The sequence below is a fragment of the Solanum verrucosum genome, unplaced genomic scaffold (genome assembly GCF_900185275.1).
Source record: "Solanum verrucosum unplaced genomic scaffold, falcon-dt-bn FXZP01000177.1, whole genome shotgun sequence".
NCBI lineage: Eukaryota > Viridiplantae > Streptophyta > Magnoliopsida > Solanales > Solanaceae > Solanum > Solanum verrucosum.
This window is the reverse complement of record NW_026020401.1, coordinates 661,966-679,631: the sequence shown is the minus strand read 5'-3', so window position 1 is coordinate 679,631 and position 17,666 is coordinate 661,966. Positions and strand designations below refer to the sequence as shown.

General features: G+C 36.1%; 2 protein-coding genes across 2 annotated transcripts in view; one reads left to right on the top strand and one right to left on the bottom strand.

Annotated features, from left to right (window-relative positions):
* The window catches only part of LOC125839970 (non-specific lipid-transfer protein 2-like), a 554,062-nt gene that overhangs the window by 288,521 nt on the left and 247,875 nt on the right, over positions 1–17,666 (bottom strand). The gene's annotated exons all lie outside the window — the stretch shown is intronic.
* LOC125839948 (peroxidase 70-like) lies at positions 1,990–3,445 on the top strand. Its single transcript, XM_049518910.1, has 3 exons — positions 1,990–2,340; positions 2,417–2,611; positions 2,689–3,445. The coding sequence occupies exons 1-3, from the start codon at positions 2,128–2,130 to the stop codon at positions 3,238–3,240; spliced, it is 960 nt and encodes a 319-aa protein (XP_049374867.1). The 5' UTR covers positions 1,990–2,127; the 3' UTR covers positions 3,241–3,445.

Below are 17,666 nucleotides of genomic sequence, written 5' to 3'. Positions count from 1 at the left end.
TTGATTTATATTAAGATTTAAGCACTTGTTTGATTTGAATAGGTCTTAATTGTTATGATCTTGAAAAAATCTTAATATCATTAAGAAATAAAATGGTAGGAGTATCATTATTTTAGACTAATTAAAAAGGAAAAAGTGTAATACATGAGACACTAAGTTTTTTTATCAAGTTAGATTTGTTAATCGCCACAAAATACACTGAAGGAAAATCACTTTGTATATGAAACGTATATACAATAAAAATGGGGCAATGATAAATATTGAATAACTCAATAAAATATAACTGTGGCAATAGTATTCAACTCTAATTAAGGAACTAATTAAGACCTTCAACATCAGTCTTAACCAATTGCTACCCCTCCTTAAAATTATTTATTTGCATGTTGTTAGCGTTGACATTTAATATAGTATGGAATAACTTTTCAAAAAAGTTTTCTAATTTTAAATGTTGATAAGTTAATTTTTTATAAATAATTTTTTTTTAAAAAAAATAAGTTGTTAGTTTTTTTCTAAAAAATGGCGTATGTAATAAAATTATATATATAAAAAAAAACAAATCTCATAAGCCTGATAGATGATTAATCTATATAGATTATCTCCTCTCCACTTCCACCACATAAAAAAAAATAACTTTCACATTTAGCAAACATAAAAATCAGATTGTATAAATCGCTAGGGGCATCAAATTTGTATAAAATCGCTGGCAGCCTCTCATTTGTATAAATCGTTGGCAGCCTCTCGTTTGTATAAATCGATGGCAGCCTCTCAATTCAATTTTATGAGTTTGTATATCTGCATAAAATTTGAATTTGTATACAATTGAATCAAAATAAAGTGTTTGTATATCAAATCTCTCTCTCTCTCTCTCTCTCGCTCTCTCGCTTTATACAAACACAAATTATACATTGTATTTTGTATAATCTGTGTTTGTATAAAGCGAGAAAGAGAGAAAGGAAAAAGAGAACTGGGCGGGGGAAGATTTGTATTGTATAATTATAAGTGAATAGGACGAAGATATATGTATTTGCATGTGTATATACAATTTTCTCTCGCTTTATACAAACAGAAACTCAATTTATACATTTGTGTTTGTATAAAGTGAGAGAGGCGAGAGAGAGACTGGCGAGCGAGAGAGGGAGAGTGGCGAGCAAGAATTTCAGGGAAAGAGGCGAATGGCAATAATTTGCTACAGGTTATAATTAAATCAAACTATGATTATAGCATTTAATTTGAATTAATACTTTTGAGATTATTAACTTATCAAACACCAAAAAATAACTAAACAATCACTTACTTTCAAAAAAATTAATTCTGATGAAAATCATTTTCCTTCCTACCAACACATTGAATGAAACATACAATATCAACAATTGAAAAGTATCTTAGAATACAAGTCTAGGATTATTTCAAATGCCTTTTTTCCAATCATACAAAAATAAAAACGCAATAAGTACCCTGCTATATACAGAGTAATAGGACAAATTACTATATACCTATGTTGATACCAAAGTTTCAAATAATTAGTTGATCAATAAGTAATTTGACAAATAATGTGAAGCAATTACTCTTTTCAATTCACAGGAGGTGAAAATATTATTCATAATTACATTGATTTTTGAATTCTCTTTTACCAATTCCTCTTATGATGTTAGTTATCGATTTATAATTATTAAATATATCATTTAAAAAATGCTTTTTTTTTCCATCCGGGTATTCGGTACCCGAGGTGGAACTAATCGCGGGCAAGTCCGCGCTCCCTATGTTAAAAAGCTATGTGATAAATAATTTGATCTTATATGCACAAGTATTTGTTACACATTATACTTTATTTACTTGTCTATCTAAAAATAATTTTTTATTTTATAATCAAAACTACCTAACTATGTAGTAGTAACACTATCCTTCAAAAGGATCAGGGAAGTTGGTAAGTTGCAATACTTAAAAAACCAGTGTTGTTAGAGTTTGTCAATGTCTATCTTATTCTTTTGAGAGTTGCTAAACCTAAAACATTGTCGTGTTTCCATAGTCAACATTTGTCCTAACTATAAATACACACACATTTTACACTCTAAAGCACATCAAAGCACACATAAAAGTGTAGCAACTTCATAAACTATAGCATTTGAAATGGCATCCAATAGCTTCTTTGTTCTTCATGTTTTAGTCATGTTTTCTCTAGCAAGCATGGCACTTTCAGATTCTCTTTCACCTTCTTTCTACAATCATGTTTGTCCCCAAGCTTTGCCTGCCATAAAACGAGTCGTTGAAGATGCAGTCAGGAAAGAGAGGCGAATGGGTGCCTCCTTGCTACGTTTACATTTTCATGATTGTTTCGTCAATGTGAGATTCTTTGAGTTTCTTCTTTTCATACTTACATATTTCTACTCATGAGATAATATATTTCTTGTAAATGCAGGGGTGTGACGCTTCAATTCTTCTAGACAAAACGGCTACTATTGACAGTGAAAAGACTGCGATACCTAATAACAATTCTATTAGAGGATTTGATGTGATTGACAAAATCAAGTCGGAGGTTGATAAATGTTGTGGACGTTCTATTGTGTCTTGTGCAGATATTGTGGCTGTTGCAGCTCGCGACTCTGTAGTTGCAGTAAGTTATTCATTTTACTCTTGTCAATTTATTATTATATTAGTTCTAAAATAATGGATGGTTTTTTTGATGAACAGTTAGGTGGACCAACATGGGAAGTTCCACTAGGAAGAAGGGATTCTACTACAGCAAGTAGAACCACAGCAAACAATGATATCCCACCTCCATTTTTGGACTTACCTGCACTTATCAACAACTTCAAGAAGCAAGGATTGGATGAGAAAGATCTCGTCGCTCTCTCTGGTGGCCACACTCTAGGATTTGCTCAATGTTCCACCTTCAGGAATCGTATCTACAATGACACTAACATCGACTCCACTTTTGCTAGCCAACGCAAAGCCAATTGTCCACGCAGTGGAGGCAATACTAACCTTGCTCCACTTGATCCAACTCCAGCTCTTTTTGACACAAAATATTTTAGTAACTTGGTGTCCAAGAAAGGACTTTTGCACTCTGATCAAGCACTATTTAATGGCGGTCAAACTGATAATCTTGTTAAGAAATATAGTACCAACCTCGGGAGTTTCTCTAAAGATTTTGCCGAGTCTATGATTAAGATGGGAAATATCAAGCCATTGACAGGGAATCAAGGCCAAATTCGCGTAAACTGCAGGAAGGTGAACGTCTAAGATAATGTTGATCTTGAAGAATTTGATTGTTTTTCACTGTAATTGTGATTTTTACTCAAGAGCTTCTGTTCCATAAAATGAGTTAATTGTGAATGGAGAGACTTTGTAGAGTTGTGTGGTAATTTGTTAATTATCGAGAGATTGTATCTTGTTGTTTTGATTGCTCAATAAATTCAAGATTTGGGAATGAATATGAAATTTCTTCATGACCATATCATCAGTAGAAATTTTTGTTCTCAAGTAGCCTAAGCATGAAAAAGGACAAATTTCAAACAACCTTTGCTGGCCTATGTAGTAAAAGTAACTATTCCCTATGTGCTTGCACATCTTCTGTGAATAATGTTTGTGGTTGTTCCAGATTTTGATTTATATTCCCTCATTGTATAATTTGTTAATCAATATACAAGGTAGGGATAAAAGTCCAAAAGCCATCACTCCAAAAGTAAATATCTTGATTAATAAAATATTTTTAAAAAAAATGAGATTTCAATTGGTCCAAAATTTGAATGAATTTTGTCACACCCCGAGCCTACACCCTGGGCGAGACTGGCACTCGGAGACCATTGTTGGCCCCAAGCGAACCCTTGGTCTGGCTACTCAACTCAGCGGAAGACTTAACTCAACACAATATAAGTTCATAAAACAACTTAAATGATAAAATCTGCCAAAATGGCAACTTATGTCTCAAAATAGAATATATGTAAATATATAGATGAGAGACTCAACTACTGTCTGACTGTCTATGAAGCCTTTATAATACCGAGATGGATGTTGGGACAGACCCCACAACATCCTAATAAGAGAAACTAGGAAAGTGAATAAAAGAGTCCTCCGGAATGCAACGAGGCTCACCACTGACTCTGGAGTGCTAGACTAGATCAACGGCGCGTTGAATGCTGATCCTGGTTACCTGCGTCTGCATCATAATAAGATGCAGGCCAACTGGCATCAGTACATTGAATGTACGAGTATGTGAGTTGGAATGTTAAACAACAACTTAAGCTTGAAACGAGTAAGAAGGAACACTTACCTTGGCTCTGTACAACTCATGAATAACTGAACTCAATATAAAGCAATAAGACACATGCAATATATATATATATATATATAAAGCTTGTAAAATAGTGTAAACAATTTAGTTTGTTAAAGATAAAGCAATACCAAACTCAACTTTAGTTATATATAAAAGTAATATAACTTTTGTGCGAGATTTTTTAACCGACAACCACCACTATGAGCTCTAGTGATGATACAACATTATACCTCACGTTGCCCAAGGACCATCTTATACCTCGCCGTCATATAGGACCTTACTTAACTTAGTGGATCTACTAGCTTAACTTACGTGATCATCTAAAAAGTATGAGCCGTTAACTCCCATGTTGGCTACATAGTTCTTATGGAGAGTTGAGTTAATATGAACTCGTGTCCCCAATTCGGTGCTCAATACTACTCCCAAAATATACTTTAGCTTATATGTGTTTTAAACACCTTTTTCTTTAGTTTGAGATAATTGCTCAAAGTTTAGCCCAAAGGCTCTCTTGGAATCGATGTCCCTTTTACTGAAAACTAGCCCAAAGGCTCTTTTGGAAATCATAGTTCCTTTCTTGCTCAAATGTGAAAACATTTATAAGCTTCTTTGGGAATACTTAGTTCCCTAATAACTTTTGTGAAATGAACTCAACTCTTTACTCTTTACTTCACTTGAAACTTGAGCCTTAAAATGAAGTTTAAACGTTTAATAAAGACTCTTGAAAACTTTAAGAAACTTTGCTTTGACTTACTTGTTAACTTCTTTGACTTTGATCTTAACTTTCCTTGAATTAGATTATGGATTCAAAGTTCATGATCTCATGTTTATGGATGATTTCATGATGTTTAGATGTACCTTAGAGTGTTGGAAACAACTAGAAAACATAGGTACATCGCTTAGGAACAAGTACGAAAAGGTGGGGAACAAATGGGGGAAACTGGCGTCCCTAGCGCTCTGAGAGGCGCGGGGCGCCAGCCCTTAAAGTTCAGAGAACTTTCTGTGGCGCTCTAGCTGGCGCGACGCGCCAGAGGCCAAAGTTCAGAGGAATTTTTGTGGCGCTCTGGCAAGCGCGGCGCCCCAAGCCTTTGCATAGAAAATCCCTGATTTTCTTCTTCGTTTTTCATCTCTAAACCCTCCAATCTTCCTTAGTTATTTCCCCAAACACTTAGGGTCATTAGTACTCTCAACTTACATCAGATCTAACTCAAAAATCCACCCGGAAACATGAATCAAATCAACAAGAAACTTCAACAACACAACCAATCAAGAATTTAACGATGTCCTTCAAGAACTTCACTTTTTAACATGTAAACAACCCAAAATCACTTAATTGAAACAAGTTGGTGTGTGGGTGAACTAACCCATCACTAAAAGATCTCACATACCTTAATAGGGATCGCCCCTGATGAATTCCACTCCAAAAGCTTGACGTTCTTGGCGAAATCTTGGCTTTTCTCCCTTTCTTTCTTCCTTTCTCTCTTCTCCAAGCCCTAAGCGTATTTCTCAATTCTCCAAACTAACTAAGTCATGTTTTTACCCCAATAAATTACTAAAAACGAATTAGGAAATTAATTAGAGAAAAGACTACTTTACCCGTCCCTAAATCCGGATTGGTACTTTCCTCAATCCAACATCCCAACTTCCGAAAGGCATATCTCACTCATACGATGTTGAAATTGTGCAAACTCAGTGGCGTTTGAAAGATATCTCCAAGGTATTTCCAACCATATCAATATCTGTTCCTAAATCATCCTGAGCTAGGAGTTATAGCCGTTTAAAAATGTCCAAAACTCACTTTCTTAGCTTAGACAAAAATTTCCAGATTTCCTTAATTCTTTCCAAAAATCAATATTTTCATATTTTAAACTCTTTATAGTCGTTTCTAGGTGTGAGATGTTACAATATCTCCCCTTGGGAATATTCGTCCTCGAATGAGCTTTATTTCACAAAGCTAAGGGTGGTAACATCTAGTTCAAACACCCAATAAGTAAATGCAACAATCAACATGCTCATTCATAATTCAAAGAGTACTAAAAAGAGAATTAGTACCTTGGTCTCCATTCCCTCCGGATTCAAAGAGATGTGGATATCTCTTCTTCATATCTTCTTCAGCTTCCCAAGTAGCTTCCTCAACAAATTGGTTCCTCCAAAAGACTCTGACTGAAGCTACTTCTTTGGTCCTCAACTTGCGAACTTGGTGATCTAAAATTTGAACCGGGATCTCCTCATAAGATAAGTTATCCTTAATCCCAACATTTTCAGTTGGTATAATCAATGAAGGATCTCCCATGCACTTCTTCAACATAGAGATGTGAAACACCGAATGAACTGCTGCTAACTCTTGAGGTAGCTCCAACTCATAAGCTACATTACCAATCCTCTTGGCTATGTAATAAGGTCCAATATACCGGAGACTAAGTTTCCCCTTCTTACCAAATCTCATGACACCCTTCATGGGTGAAACCTTCAAATAAACCCCATCATCTACTTCAAACTCTAATAGCCTTCTCATAACATTTGTGTAGGATTTTTGACGACTCTGCGCTGTTTTCAACCTCTCCTGAATCACCTTCACCTTCTACATGGCTTGGTGAACTAAATCTGGTCTTATCAACCCTGCTTCACCAACATCTAACCATCAAATAGGAGATCTGCATCTTCTACCATAAAAAGCTTCATAGGGAGCCATTTGGATGCTAGAATGGCAACTGTTGTTGTAAGCAAACTCGATGAGAGGTAGGTGATCATCTCAATTCCCTTTGAAATCAATCACACAAGCCCTCAACATATCTTCTAAAGTCTGAATAGTGCGTGTTGACACCCAATTTTGGACCTCCACAATATAAATTAATCATTTCGAGCTTCTTTAATTTCAAACGACTTAAAATAATTAGTTTTATAAAATTTCAAAAAAAAAAAATATAGTTTGCAAGTTATTTTAAATAGTTTTGTCACTTTTTATTATTTTTAGATAACATTTATGTTTTACATAATTATGTCTATAATTAGTATATTTTATGATTATTTGAAAATCATATCAAAAGATTTCTACATTGTTAAGATAAATATTTTATTAATTTAGTTTAGTATTATTTATATTTACAATTTGAGTTATTTAAATTGGTTAGTTTATAATTAAGTTAATTATTTTATTTTGTTAAGAATAAGAAGCTCTTTAATTAATTCATATTAATTCATCTTGTTTAAGATTTGGCCAAAGTTCTTTGATTAAATTCAATTTTTGACCAAATTCTTAATTTAATTGGCCAAGATTGCAAGCCATTTGGTTATTTCAAATATGACCAATGCTTTCACTCCTTATTGGACTATTTAAAAGACCATTCTTGGGCCCGCAACCAGCAGCCCATTATTCCTAATTAAAATAACAAACCGACCCAATTCTCTTTGTTTCCCAGCCCACAAAGACCAACCCAGAAACAAAAGCCCATCCCACAAATTTCAATCCAAAAGATCCAGCCCCTAATTCTCACAACAACAATACCAAACGACCCCACTTTGCCTCTTCTTCTTCTCCACGTGAGAACAGCGACCAAAAGGAAACCCAGAAGGTTCGTCCAACAGCGACGCGACCCCACTGCCCCAATATCGTCTTCTTCACGCGAAAATCCCAGCAAATTCGGAAAATTCCACCAATCGCGGAGAACCCGACAACGTCAACATCCGCAGTGCCCATACTCTTCCCGTCCCCTCGTCCTCTTTTGTCAGAAAGCCCATATCTTTTCTACTGTTTCTTGGAAAAAGGGGATTTGAAATTCAAATTTTTAATCTGTTTCCCCTCTAATCGAATTAATTTTCTCCTATAAAAATTCATCATTGCATTCAATTTAGGGGGCAGCGAGCATAAGGAGAGGTTTTGGAGTTACTGAGCAATAGTCATTTTTACAGTGCAAAAAATTTGTGTCTAGTTTTCTGATTGTAAGTTCCGAGAAGATCGACTCTCGGATTTTCTTAGTTTGCCATTCGTATTCGAAGTTCGTGGTAAAAGAATTGTCCCTCTCAGGCTCGTTGTTGTCCTAGTTTCGCTGCATTTCGAAAGGTAAATCTTATTCCGGCCCATGCCCTTTTATTTCTTATTGTGTTGGCTTGTTCGCTGTTTTCATTGTAAGTCGTTTTGAGTGCTGGAAATTTGGGAAATGGTTTTGATTTGTTATTTATTTTGAAATAGCTTCTTTCTGTTTATTTGAGTGTTTCTTTTTTTTAGTTTGTTTCGCTAGGAGTCTTAATGACTCCGGGTGGCTTTAAGTTGGTTTCTTTCCCATTTTGCGTATTGTTTCATTGTCAATCTCATCTCACAGGGTTGTGATTTTGTGATTTGTGAAAATGTGTCTTTACTTTATTTATTATTCCAGTTAGCATGAATCATGTGAGTCAAGTAATGGGCAGCCTTAGTTCCTTTCCTCTTCATGTTGTTTACCCCTTTTCGTTTTCTAGCATGTTATTAGGCGAGAGTTTGGTCGTTCTATGTCTTTAATCAGCCTAGTGTCGTGTTGCTCTGCTGACCATGATTGGTCATACGCTTTTTTTATTCTTTATTTTTGAAGTAGTGTGCTAGTCCTCTGTTAACAATTTTGTTTCCAACAGCATGGTTAATTAGAGCAAGGTGTTTTGTTTTCAAAATTGTCCTTGTATAATTGTGGTGTTCTATATAATGTGATTGAATTTAAAGATTTTTGTTTTTAACTATTAGCATCATTTGCTAGCTTGCTCATTATTTTATTGGTAGCATTAGTTTTTATTTTATAGCATGAGATTGTTTGCTAATATGTCAAGATGAAATTATTGGAAGTAGTATGTAGTATATCACGTGGTGAGCATTAGTGATACTTCATATGCTTATACCCTTTTTACACTTGTAGTAATTTATAGATATCTTGATTTAGTTATATCATGATCATTTCCAATTGAAGACATAATTGCGTTTTGAATTATTCAAAACTCTTTACTAATTCCCTCTCCCTTTATTTTGATATGTGCAACACCAACTCGAGTTCATCTTGGACTCCATCGTTCTCCCCTTTGCATTCCGAGAGAGCTATAAAGGCCCAAATCCATTTGTTCCCCGAGTCACTCCCCTGGGAATAGAGAAGCTGACGAACAGGTTGAAGGTGGCAAATACTGGGGCTGGAAATTGAAAACGTCTCAGAAAGCTAAAAAAAGGCTGAGATACAGCATGTATACATTGATATATATCGGTATACACTGATATATAGGTAAAAAATGTGGAAATACAGGGCTGAGGCGAAATACAGGTGTCTGGAAGCAAGAAATACATGAAAAGAGCTAATATATACGCTCATATACACTGATATACATCCAGTGTATACGCAAAACGGGAATGAGATTAAAGCTTTAAAATATAACGAAATTGGCCCAAGAAAGGGCCCAATTTCATTATCTCATTTACTCTTCTAATTGTTTGATTATGTGTTGACTAATTTTATTTAACTCTAACTTTAAATAACTTGATTAGATTCCCCAAAAAGACGAGTCATTTTCGTTGTGTTGGTTTGTTCTAACACATTCCACTTGTTGTGTTCACTTATTTTATTAATCAAATGTTGATCCAATTTCATATTTTAATTAAGTTAAATCTTTGTTCTAAAAAAGATATGATGTAAGGCCGCTTCACTTGATCACATTTTATTTTAAAGTGGTTTTAAATTAAGGACATTTTTCTCAAATGAAAAAAAAATAAAATAAAAAAATGTTCTCTTTCCACTTTGTCACTTTTTCTCAAAAAGTTAGTCAAAACTTTGCTTTTATTCTTCAATTAATTAAAAATTATTTTCATGCTTAGATTAACCAATTTGGTTTAAATTATTATAAAAAAATAAAAACTGATTCAAATAAAAACCAATTAATCTAGTTTTGTTAATATTTTAATTACTTGTCTTTAATTCAAATGGTTCAATTAAGGTCCCATTTTCCAAAAAGTAAAATAATATAAAATGTGTCATTTATTTTAATTATTTTCTTAAAGTTAATCAAATATTATAAATTATTATTTTTATGTTAAATCAATTTCCCAAAGAATTAATCAAAAAATTATTTAGTCAAGTCGCAGGTCAACCGCATGTTAGCGGACACTTCGAATGCCTAAACCCTTCTCGAAGTGTAAATGGAACCCCGAACCCTCTTTGGTATTTTCAAATGATTTTTTCTGTTTAAATCTTTGAAAATTATAAGTTTTCTTAATTTCTTTAAAAAATTAAGTGGCGACTCTTTTCTAGGTATTTTTCTCAAATTGTTTTATACTTAGAACATTTCAAAAAGTGATTTTTTCTAGAAAATAGAAAATTACGGCACAACAGTGCGTTCTGCTTTCCCATCTGTTTGAGGATGAAAGGTAGTACTTAAATTCACCTTTGAACCCAAGCCTTTTTGAAAAGATTTCCAGAATTGTGCACCTCTATCTAAAATAATGGAGACTGGGACCCCATGAAGTCTTACCACCTCCTGAATATATAACTGGACATAATCCTCTGCTAAATGGGTAGTCTTTACCGGTAAAAAATAGGTTGATTTCGTCATTCTGTCGACAATTACCCAAATAGAATCATGTTGTCTGCGAGACCTTGGCAAACCTGTGATGAAATCCATATTAATCATCTCTCACTCCATTCCGAAAGTTCTATATTCTGAGCCAAACCACCGGGCCTTTGGTGTTATACTTTCACTTGTTGGCAATTTGGACACTTAGCAACAAACTCTGCAATGCCCTTCTTCATGTCATTCCACCAATACATTTCTCTCAAATCGCGATACATCTTTGTGGAACCCGGATGAATGGAATATCTGGAGCTATGAGCTTCCTCCATGATCCTCTCTTGGAGTCCATCCACCATAGGTACGCACAATCTTTCTTGATATCTCAATACACCATCTCCCCCTTATTCAAAAGCTAATACTCTTTGCTTATGAACATTTGCCTTTAAGTCTAGCAAAATGGGATATTGGTCTTACTTTTCTTTCACTTCTGACACTAGTGATGATTCAGCCCCATTCGTCACTATTATTCCTCCTTCTGTGGAATCCATTAGTCGGACTCCTAAGCGTGCAAGTCTATGCACATCTTTCGCTAACTCTCTCTTTTCTTCATCAACATGGGCAGTACTACCCATAGACAACCTGCACAAAGAATCAACAACAACATTAGCCTTACCTGGGTGATAAAGAATACTCATGTCATAATCCTTGAGTAATTCTAACCACCTCATTTCCCTGAGATTAAGCTATTTCTGGGTGAACACATATTGAAGACTCTTGTGATCATTGAATACATCAACATGTACACCATACAAATAATGGCGCCATATCTTCAAAGCGAAAACTACGGCAGCCAACTATAGGTCATGGGTTGGATAATTCTTTTCATGAACTTTCAACTGTCTGGAGGCATAAGCTATAACTTTGTCATTCTGCATTAACACACAACTCAAACCAACTCTAGATGAATCACAATACACCACAAAGCCTTGAGTACCCTCTGGTAAAGCTAACATTGGGCACTAGTCAACCTCTTCTTCAATTCCAGAAAGCTTTTTTTCACAAGGTTCAGACCATTGAAACTTTGCTATTTTCTGAGTCAACTTTGTCAAAAGAGACGAAATGGACTAGAAACCCTCAACAAATCTCCTATAATAGCCAGCCAAGCCCAAGAAACTCCTAATATCAGTTGGAGATATGGGTCTAGGCCAATTCTGCACTGCCTCAATTTTTTGAGTATCAACTCTAATACCATCACCGGAAATAATATGGCCCAAGAATGCCACAAACTCAAGCCAAAAATCACACTTGGAGAACTTGGCATACAACTCTCTATCATTCAAGGTCTGAAGAACTATTTTGAGACGATTAGCATAATCGTCTTCATCCCTTTAATAGATTAGTATGTCATCAATGAAGACGATAACAAACATATCTAAATAAGGTTTGAAGACTTTGTTCATAAGATCCATGAACGCTGCTGGTGCATTAGTCAAACCAAAGGGCATGACCAAGAACTCATAATGACCATATCTAGTCATGAATGTTGTCTTTGGAATGTCGCATTCCCTAACTTTCAACTGATGGTAGCCTGATCTGAGGTCAATTTTTGAAAAATAGGTGGCACCCTGAAGTTGATCAAATAAGTCATCTATCCTTGGAAGATGATACTTATTCTTGATGGTAACCTTATTTAATTGACGGTATTCTATACACATCCTAAGGGAACCATCTTTCTTTCTCACGAACAAGACCGGAGCGCCCCAAGGTGAGACATTTGGTCGAATGAAGCTTTTGTCTAACAAATCTTTCAACTGCTCTTTCAACTCTGATGGTGCCATTCTGTATGGCGGAATAGAGATAGGACGAATATCTGGAATGATGTCTATGTCGAAGTCTATTTCTCTCTCAGGAGGGACTCCAGGTAGATCATCAAGAAAAACTTCTGGAAACTCTCTTACTATAGGAATTGACTGAATGGGAGGTACCTCAACACTTGTGTCATTAACTTGGACTAAGTGATAGATGCAGCCCTTTGAAACTAACTTTCTCGCTTTAAGGTACGAAATGAAATGACCCTTAGGCACTGCTGAACTACTACTCCACTCTATGACTAGCTCATTAAGAATCTGAAACTTGACAACTCGAGTTCTGCAATCTATGGAGGCATAACAGGCATGAAGCCAGTTCATACCTAGAATGACATCAAAATCTACCATGTCTAGCTCAACTAGATCAATCATGGTGTCTTTGTGATTGATGGAAATAGGACAATCACGATAGACTCTTTCTGCTAGAATAGACTCCCCAACAGGTGTGGAAACACAGAAGGGTTCACAAAGTTTCTGAGGAAGAATCTCAAACTTATTTGCAATATAAGGAGTTACAAAAGACAAACTTGCTCCTGGGTCTAGCAAAGCATAAACATCAAAAGTAAAGACTTTGATCATACCAGTGACAACATCTAGAGAGTTCTCTTGCTCATGGCAACTGGTGATTGCATAGAAGCGGTTTGCTCCTCCGCCAGTACCAAAAGTAGCTTCTCTAAGTGGCGCCCTGTCTGGTGGCCAACTGATGAAGATTGGGCTCTATTGCTCGGATTTCCACTACCTTGCCTATTCTTAGGGCACTCCTTCATGAAGTGACCCTCTTGTCCACACTTAAAACAACTTGTCTAGCCATCACGACATTTACCTGGGTGGGTTTCACCACACCTAGCACATGCAGGAGTCAAACTACCTCTTTGTGCCACACTACCTCGGGATTGTGCTGGTCTAGCCCTGAAGTCCTGCGAATTCTGACCATTATAGTCACTTTTGTTTCTGGGTGCAGGTGCACTAGTAAATGATGGTGCTGGCCCCTTTTGCTTCTCAAAGGACGAACGATTCACACTGCCCTTCTGCTGCCCAGTCTCATTCCCATTCTTAGCTTTCTTGCTTCTATACTCTTCCATGTCCCTCAACTTCTCTTCTTCAACCTGCTTTACATAAACCATCAGCCTTGAGATGTCCATGTCGCCTATCAGCATCGCAGCCTTGCCCTCTTTGCTCGATAAACGACCCAAACCAGCAACAAATAAGCTCATTCTGCTCCTTATGTCCTTAACCATTTCAGGAGCATAGCGGGACAGCTGGGTAAACTTCAACCCATACTCATGCACACTCAAGAAATCCTGTTTCAGTGTAAGAAATTCTCGTACCTTAGCCTCCTTCAATTCTCGGGGAAAGAAACTCCCCAAAAAGGCTTCTTCGAAACAAGCCCAACTAGCAAGTGGTAAATTCTCAGGTCTACCCCCCTTCCACTAATCGAACCATGTTCTAACAACATCCTTCATTTGATATGCAGATAGTTCAACCCTTCCAACGTCAGCAACATGCATCACCTCAAAAACTTTCTTCAGTTCCTCAACAAAATTTTTTGAATCTTTAGTAGTGATCAAACCAGTGAAACTTGGAGGATTCATTCTTAAGAATTCGCGAATCCTCGAAATGTCAGCCACATCTTTCCTTGGTCCTATTGGCTGCCCAACCTGGTTAGTCACTGCTTGGCTCAGCATCCGGATAGCCTCACAAAATTCGGCATTAGTGACCTCGCCTTAAGGTTGCACGTTTGGTGCATTAGGTACCCCTTACTGTTGTGGTTCAACATTTCTCCAAGTTGGACGACCTCGTGCTGCTCTTCGTGGAGGCATAGTTATCTGAAACACGCACAAGCACAAATAAGAAGGAAACTTTTAGAGATAAAGTCTAACGCACGAGATGGATTTGAAAGAAGTGAAGAATTTCCTAAATGTTGCAGCCTTCTAATTATAGATGTGGCGCGCTTCACACTGATAAATAGGACTCTACAGACACGGCTTCATAGAATCCTAGGACTCTTGAAATTTGTGTTCTGATACCAAGTTTATTACGCCCCGAGCCAGCACCCTAGACGTGGCCGGCACTCGGAGACCATTATTGGCCCCAAGCGAACCCTTGGTCGGGCTACTTAACTCAGCGGAAGACTTAACTCAACACAATATAAATTCATAAAACAACTTAAATAATAAAATCTGCCAAAATGGCAACTTATGTCTCAAAATAGAATATCTGTAAATACATAGATGAGAGACTCAACTATTGTCTGACTGTCTATGAAGCCTCTATAATATCGGGATGGATGTAGGGACATACCCCATGACATCCTAATAAGAGAAACTAGAAAAGCGAATAAAATAGTCCTCCGGAATGCAAAGAGGCTCACCAGTGACTCTGGAGTTCTCAACTAGATCAACGACGCGCTGAATGTTGATCCTGGTTACTTGCGTCTGCATCATAATAAGATGCAGGTCAACTGACATTAGTATATTGAATGTATGAGTATGTGAGTTGGAATGCTAAACAACAACTTAAGCTTGAAAAGAGTAAGAAGGAACACTTACCTTGACTCTGTACAACTCATGAACAACTAAACTCAATATAAAGCAATAAGACACATGCAATATATATATAAAGCTTGTAAAACAGTGTAAACAACTTAGTTTGTTAAACATAAAGCAATAACAAACTCAACTTTAGTTATATATAAAAGTAATATAACTTTTGTACGAGATTCTTTAACCGACAACCACCACTATGAGCCTTAGTGATGATACAACATTATACCTCACGTTGCCCAAGGACCATCCTATACCTTGCCGTGATATAAGACCTTACTTAACTTAGTGGATCAATTATCTTAACTTACGTGATCACCTAAAAGTATGACCCGTTAACTCCAATGTTGGCTACGTGGTTATTATGGAGAGTTGAGTTAATATGAACTCGCGTTCCCAATTCGGTGCTCAATATTACTCCCAAAATATACTTTAGCTCATATGTGTTTTAAACACCTCTTTCTTTAGTTTGAGATAATTGCTTAAAGATTAGCCCAAAGGCTCTCTTGGAATCGATGACCCTTTTACTGAAAACTAGCCCAAAGGCTCTTTCGAAAATCATAGTTCCTTTCTTGCTCAAATGTGAAAACATTTATCAACTTCTTTGGGAATACTTAGTTCCCTAATAACTTTTGAGAAATGAACTCAACTCTTTACTCTTTACTTCACTTGAAATTTGAGCCTTAAAACGAAGTTTAAACGTTTAATAAAACTCTTGAAAACTTTAAGAAACTTTGCTTTGACTTGCTTCTTAACTTCCAGACTTGACTCTTAACCTCTTTGACTTTGATCTTAACTTTCCTTGAATTGGATTATGGATTATGGATTCAAGGTTCATGATCTCATGTTTATGGATGATGTCATAATGTTTAGATGTACCTTAGAGTGTTGGAAACAACTAGAAAACATAGGTTCATCGCTTATGAACAAGTACGAAAATGTAGGGAATGAATGGGGGAATTGGCGTCCCTGGTGCTCTGAGAGGCGCGGGGCGCCAGCCCTCAAAGTTCAGAGAACTTTTTGTGGCGCTCTAGCTGGCGCGACGCACCAGAGGCCAAAGTTCAGAGGAACTTTTGTGGCGCTCTGGCAGGCGCGGCGCCCCAAGCCTTTGCCTAGAAAATCCCCAATTTTCTCCTTCATTTTTCATCTCTAAACCCTCCAATCTTCCTTAGTTCTTTCCCCCAAACACTTAGGGTCATTAGTACTCTCAACTTACATCAGATCTAACTCAAAAATCCACTCGAAAACACGAATCAAATCAACAAGAAACTTCAACAACACAACCAGTCAAGAACATAACGATATCCTTCAAGAACTTCACTTTTTAACATGTCACTACAAGAAAAGAGTAAAATTGTGACGGAATATTTGGAACGGAGAAGTCTGTCACAAATTATCACGGAATTTTGACGGATTTGTGACAGATTATTCTTATATAAATAAAAAAATTAAAAGAATTTTTTTACCTACTAAAATTCTGATAGTGACGGATTTGTGACAGATTTATAACAAATATTTAATATAAGTTTTGTGACAGAACATTTCCGTCACAAAATGATAGCAAATAAAAATAAATGACTATATGTCGTCACAAAATCATCACAAAAATTATGACGGATTTACATTCCGTCTCAATTTAATCAAAAGACAATAAATTATAAAATCTTTAACCTAATGAACCATTTTTTCCGCGAAATTTTTTAAAAATATTAGATGGCCTTTTCACTTTCCCCCAAAATTTTCAACACTTTTAGTTTTCACTACAAGCAAAAGCCTTTATTAAGATTAATATATAAGGACGAGTCTATATATATTCTTGTCTCTAAAAGTATATCTATTGGGACGAGTTTATATTTTGGTCATTATTGGTATATGTTATTGTGAAGACATTAAATTCGGTCCTTAAAAAAGTTACTAGCTAGTCCTTAAATGTAATTGGATGCATATTTTGAGGCTTGAGCGGGAAAGTCTTTCCGCCAATTGAAAAAAATTTCTTTTATCAAAATTTGAGGCGCTAAAAAATTAATTCTAAAAGTAAAAAGAAAAAAACTAATTCTCAAAATAGAAGCTTGTCCTAAAAGTTGCCCTAATCTCTTCAGATCACCACTACAACTGAGCATGAATGAAACCCAGCTGCCCTAGCTAATCTCAGCGATGCTTTGCCCCTTGAATGGATAGATGTGTATTCTTCTTTGTGCTATTGTTGTCTCCCCTAATCTCAATGACATTCTTCCATTAAATTTGTAAAAGTGTCTTCTTCTTCCTCGTGTTGTTATTGCTCGATCTGGTTGAAATAGAATCCATTAAAACTTTGCTCGAGACAAAATTTTAGGTGTGTTCATTCTTCTGATCGAGTTGTTGTTGCGCTATTCGAAATATAATCCAACACAGCTTTGATTGGGACAATATTTCAGGTGGGTTTATCTTCCTATCGAGTTGTTGTGTTTCTTTCATAAGTTATATGAATGACGT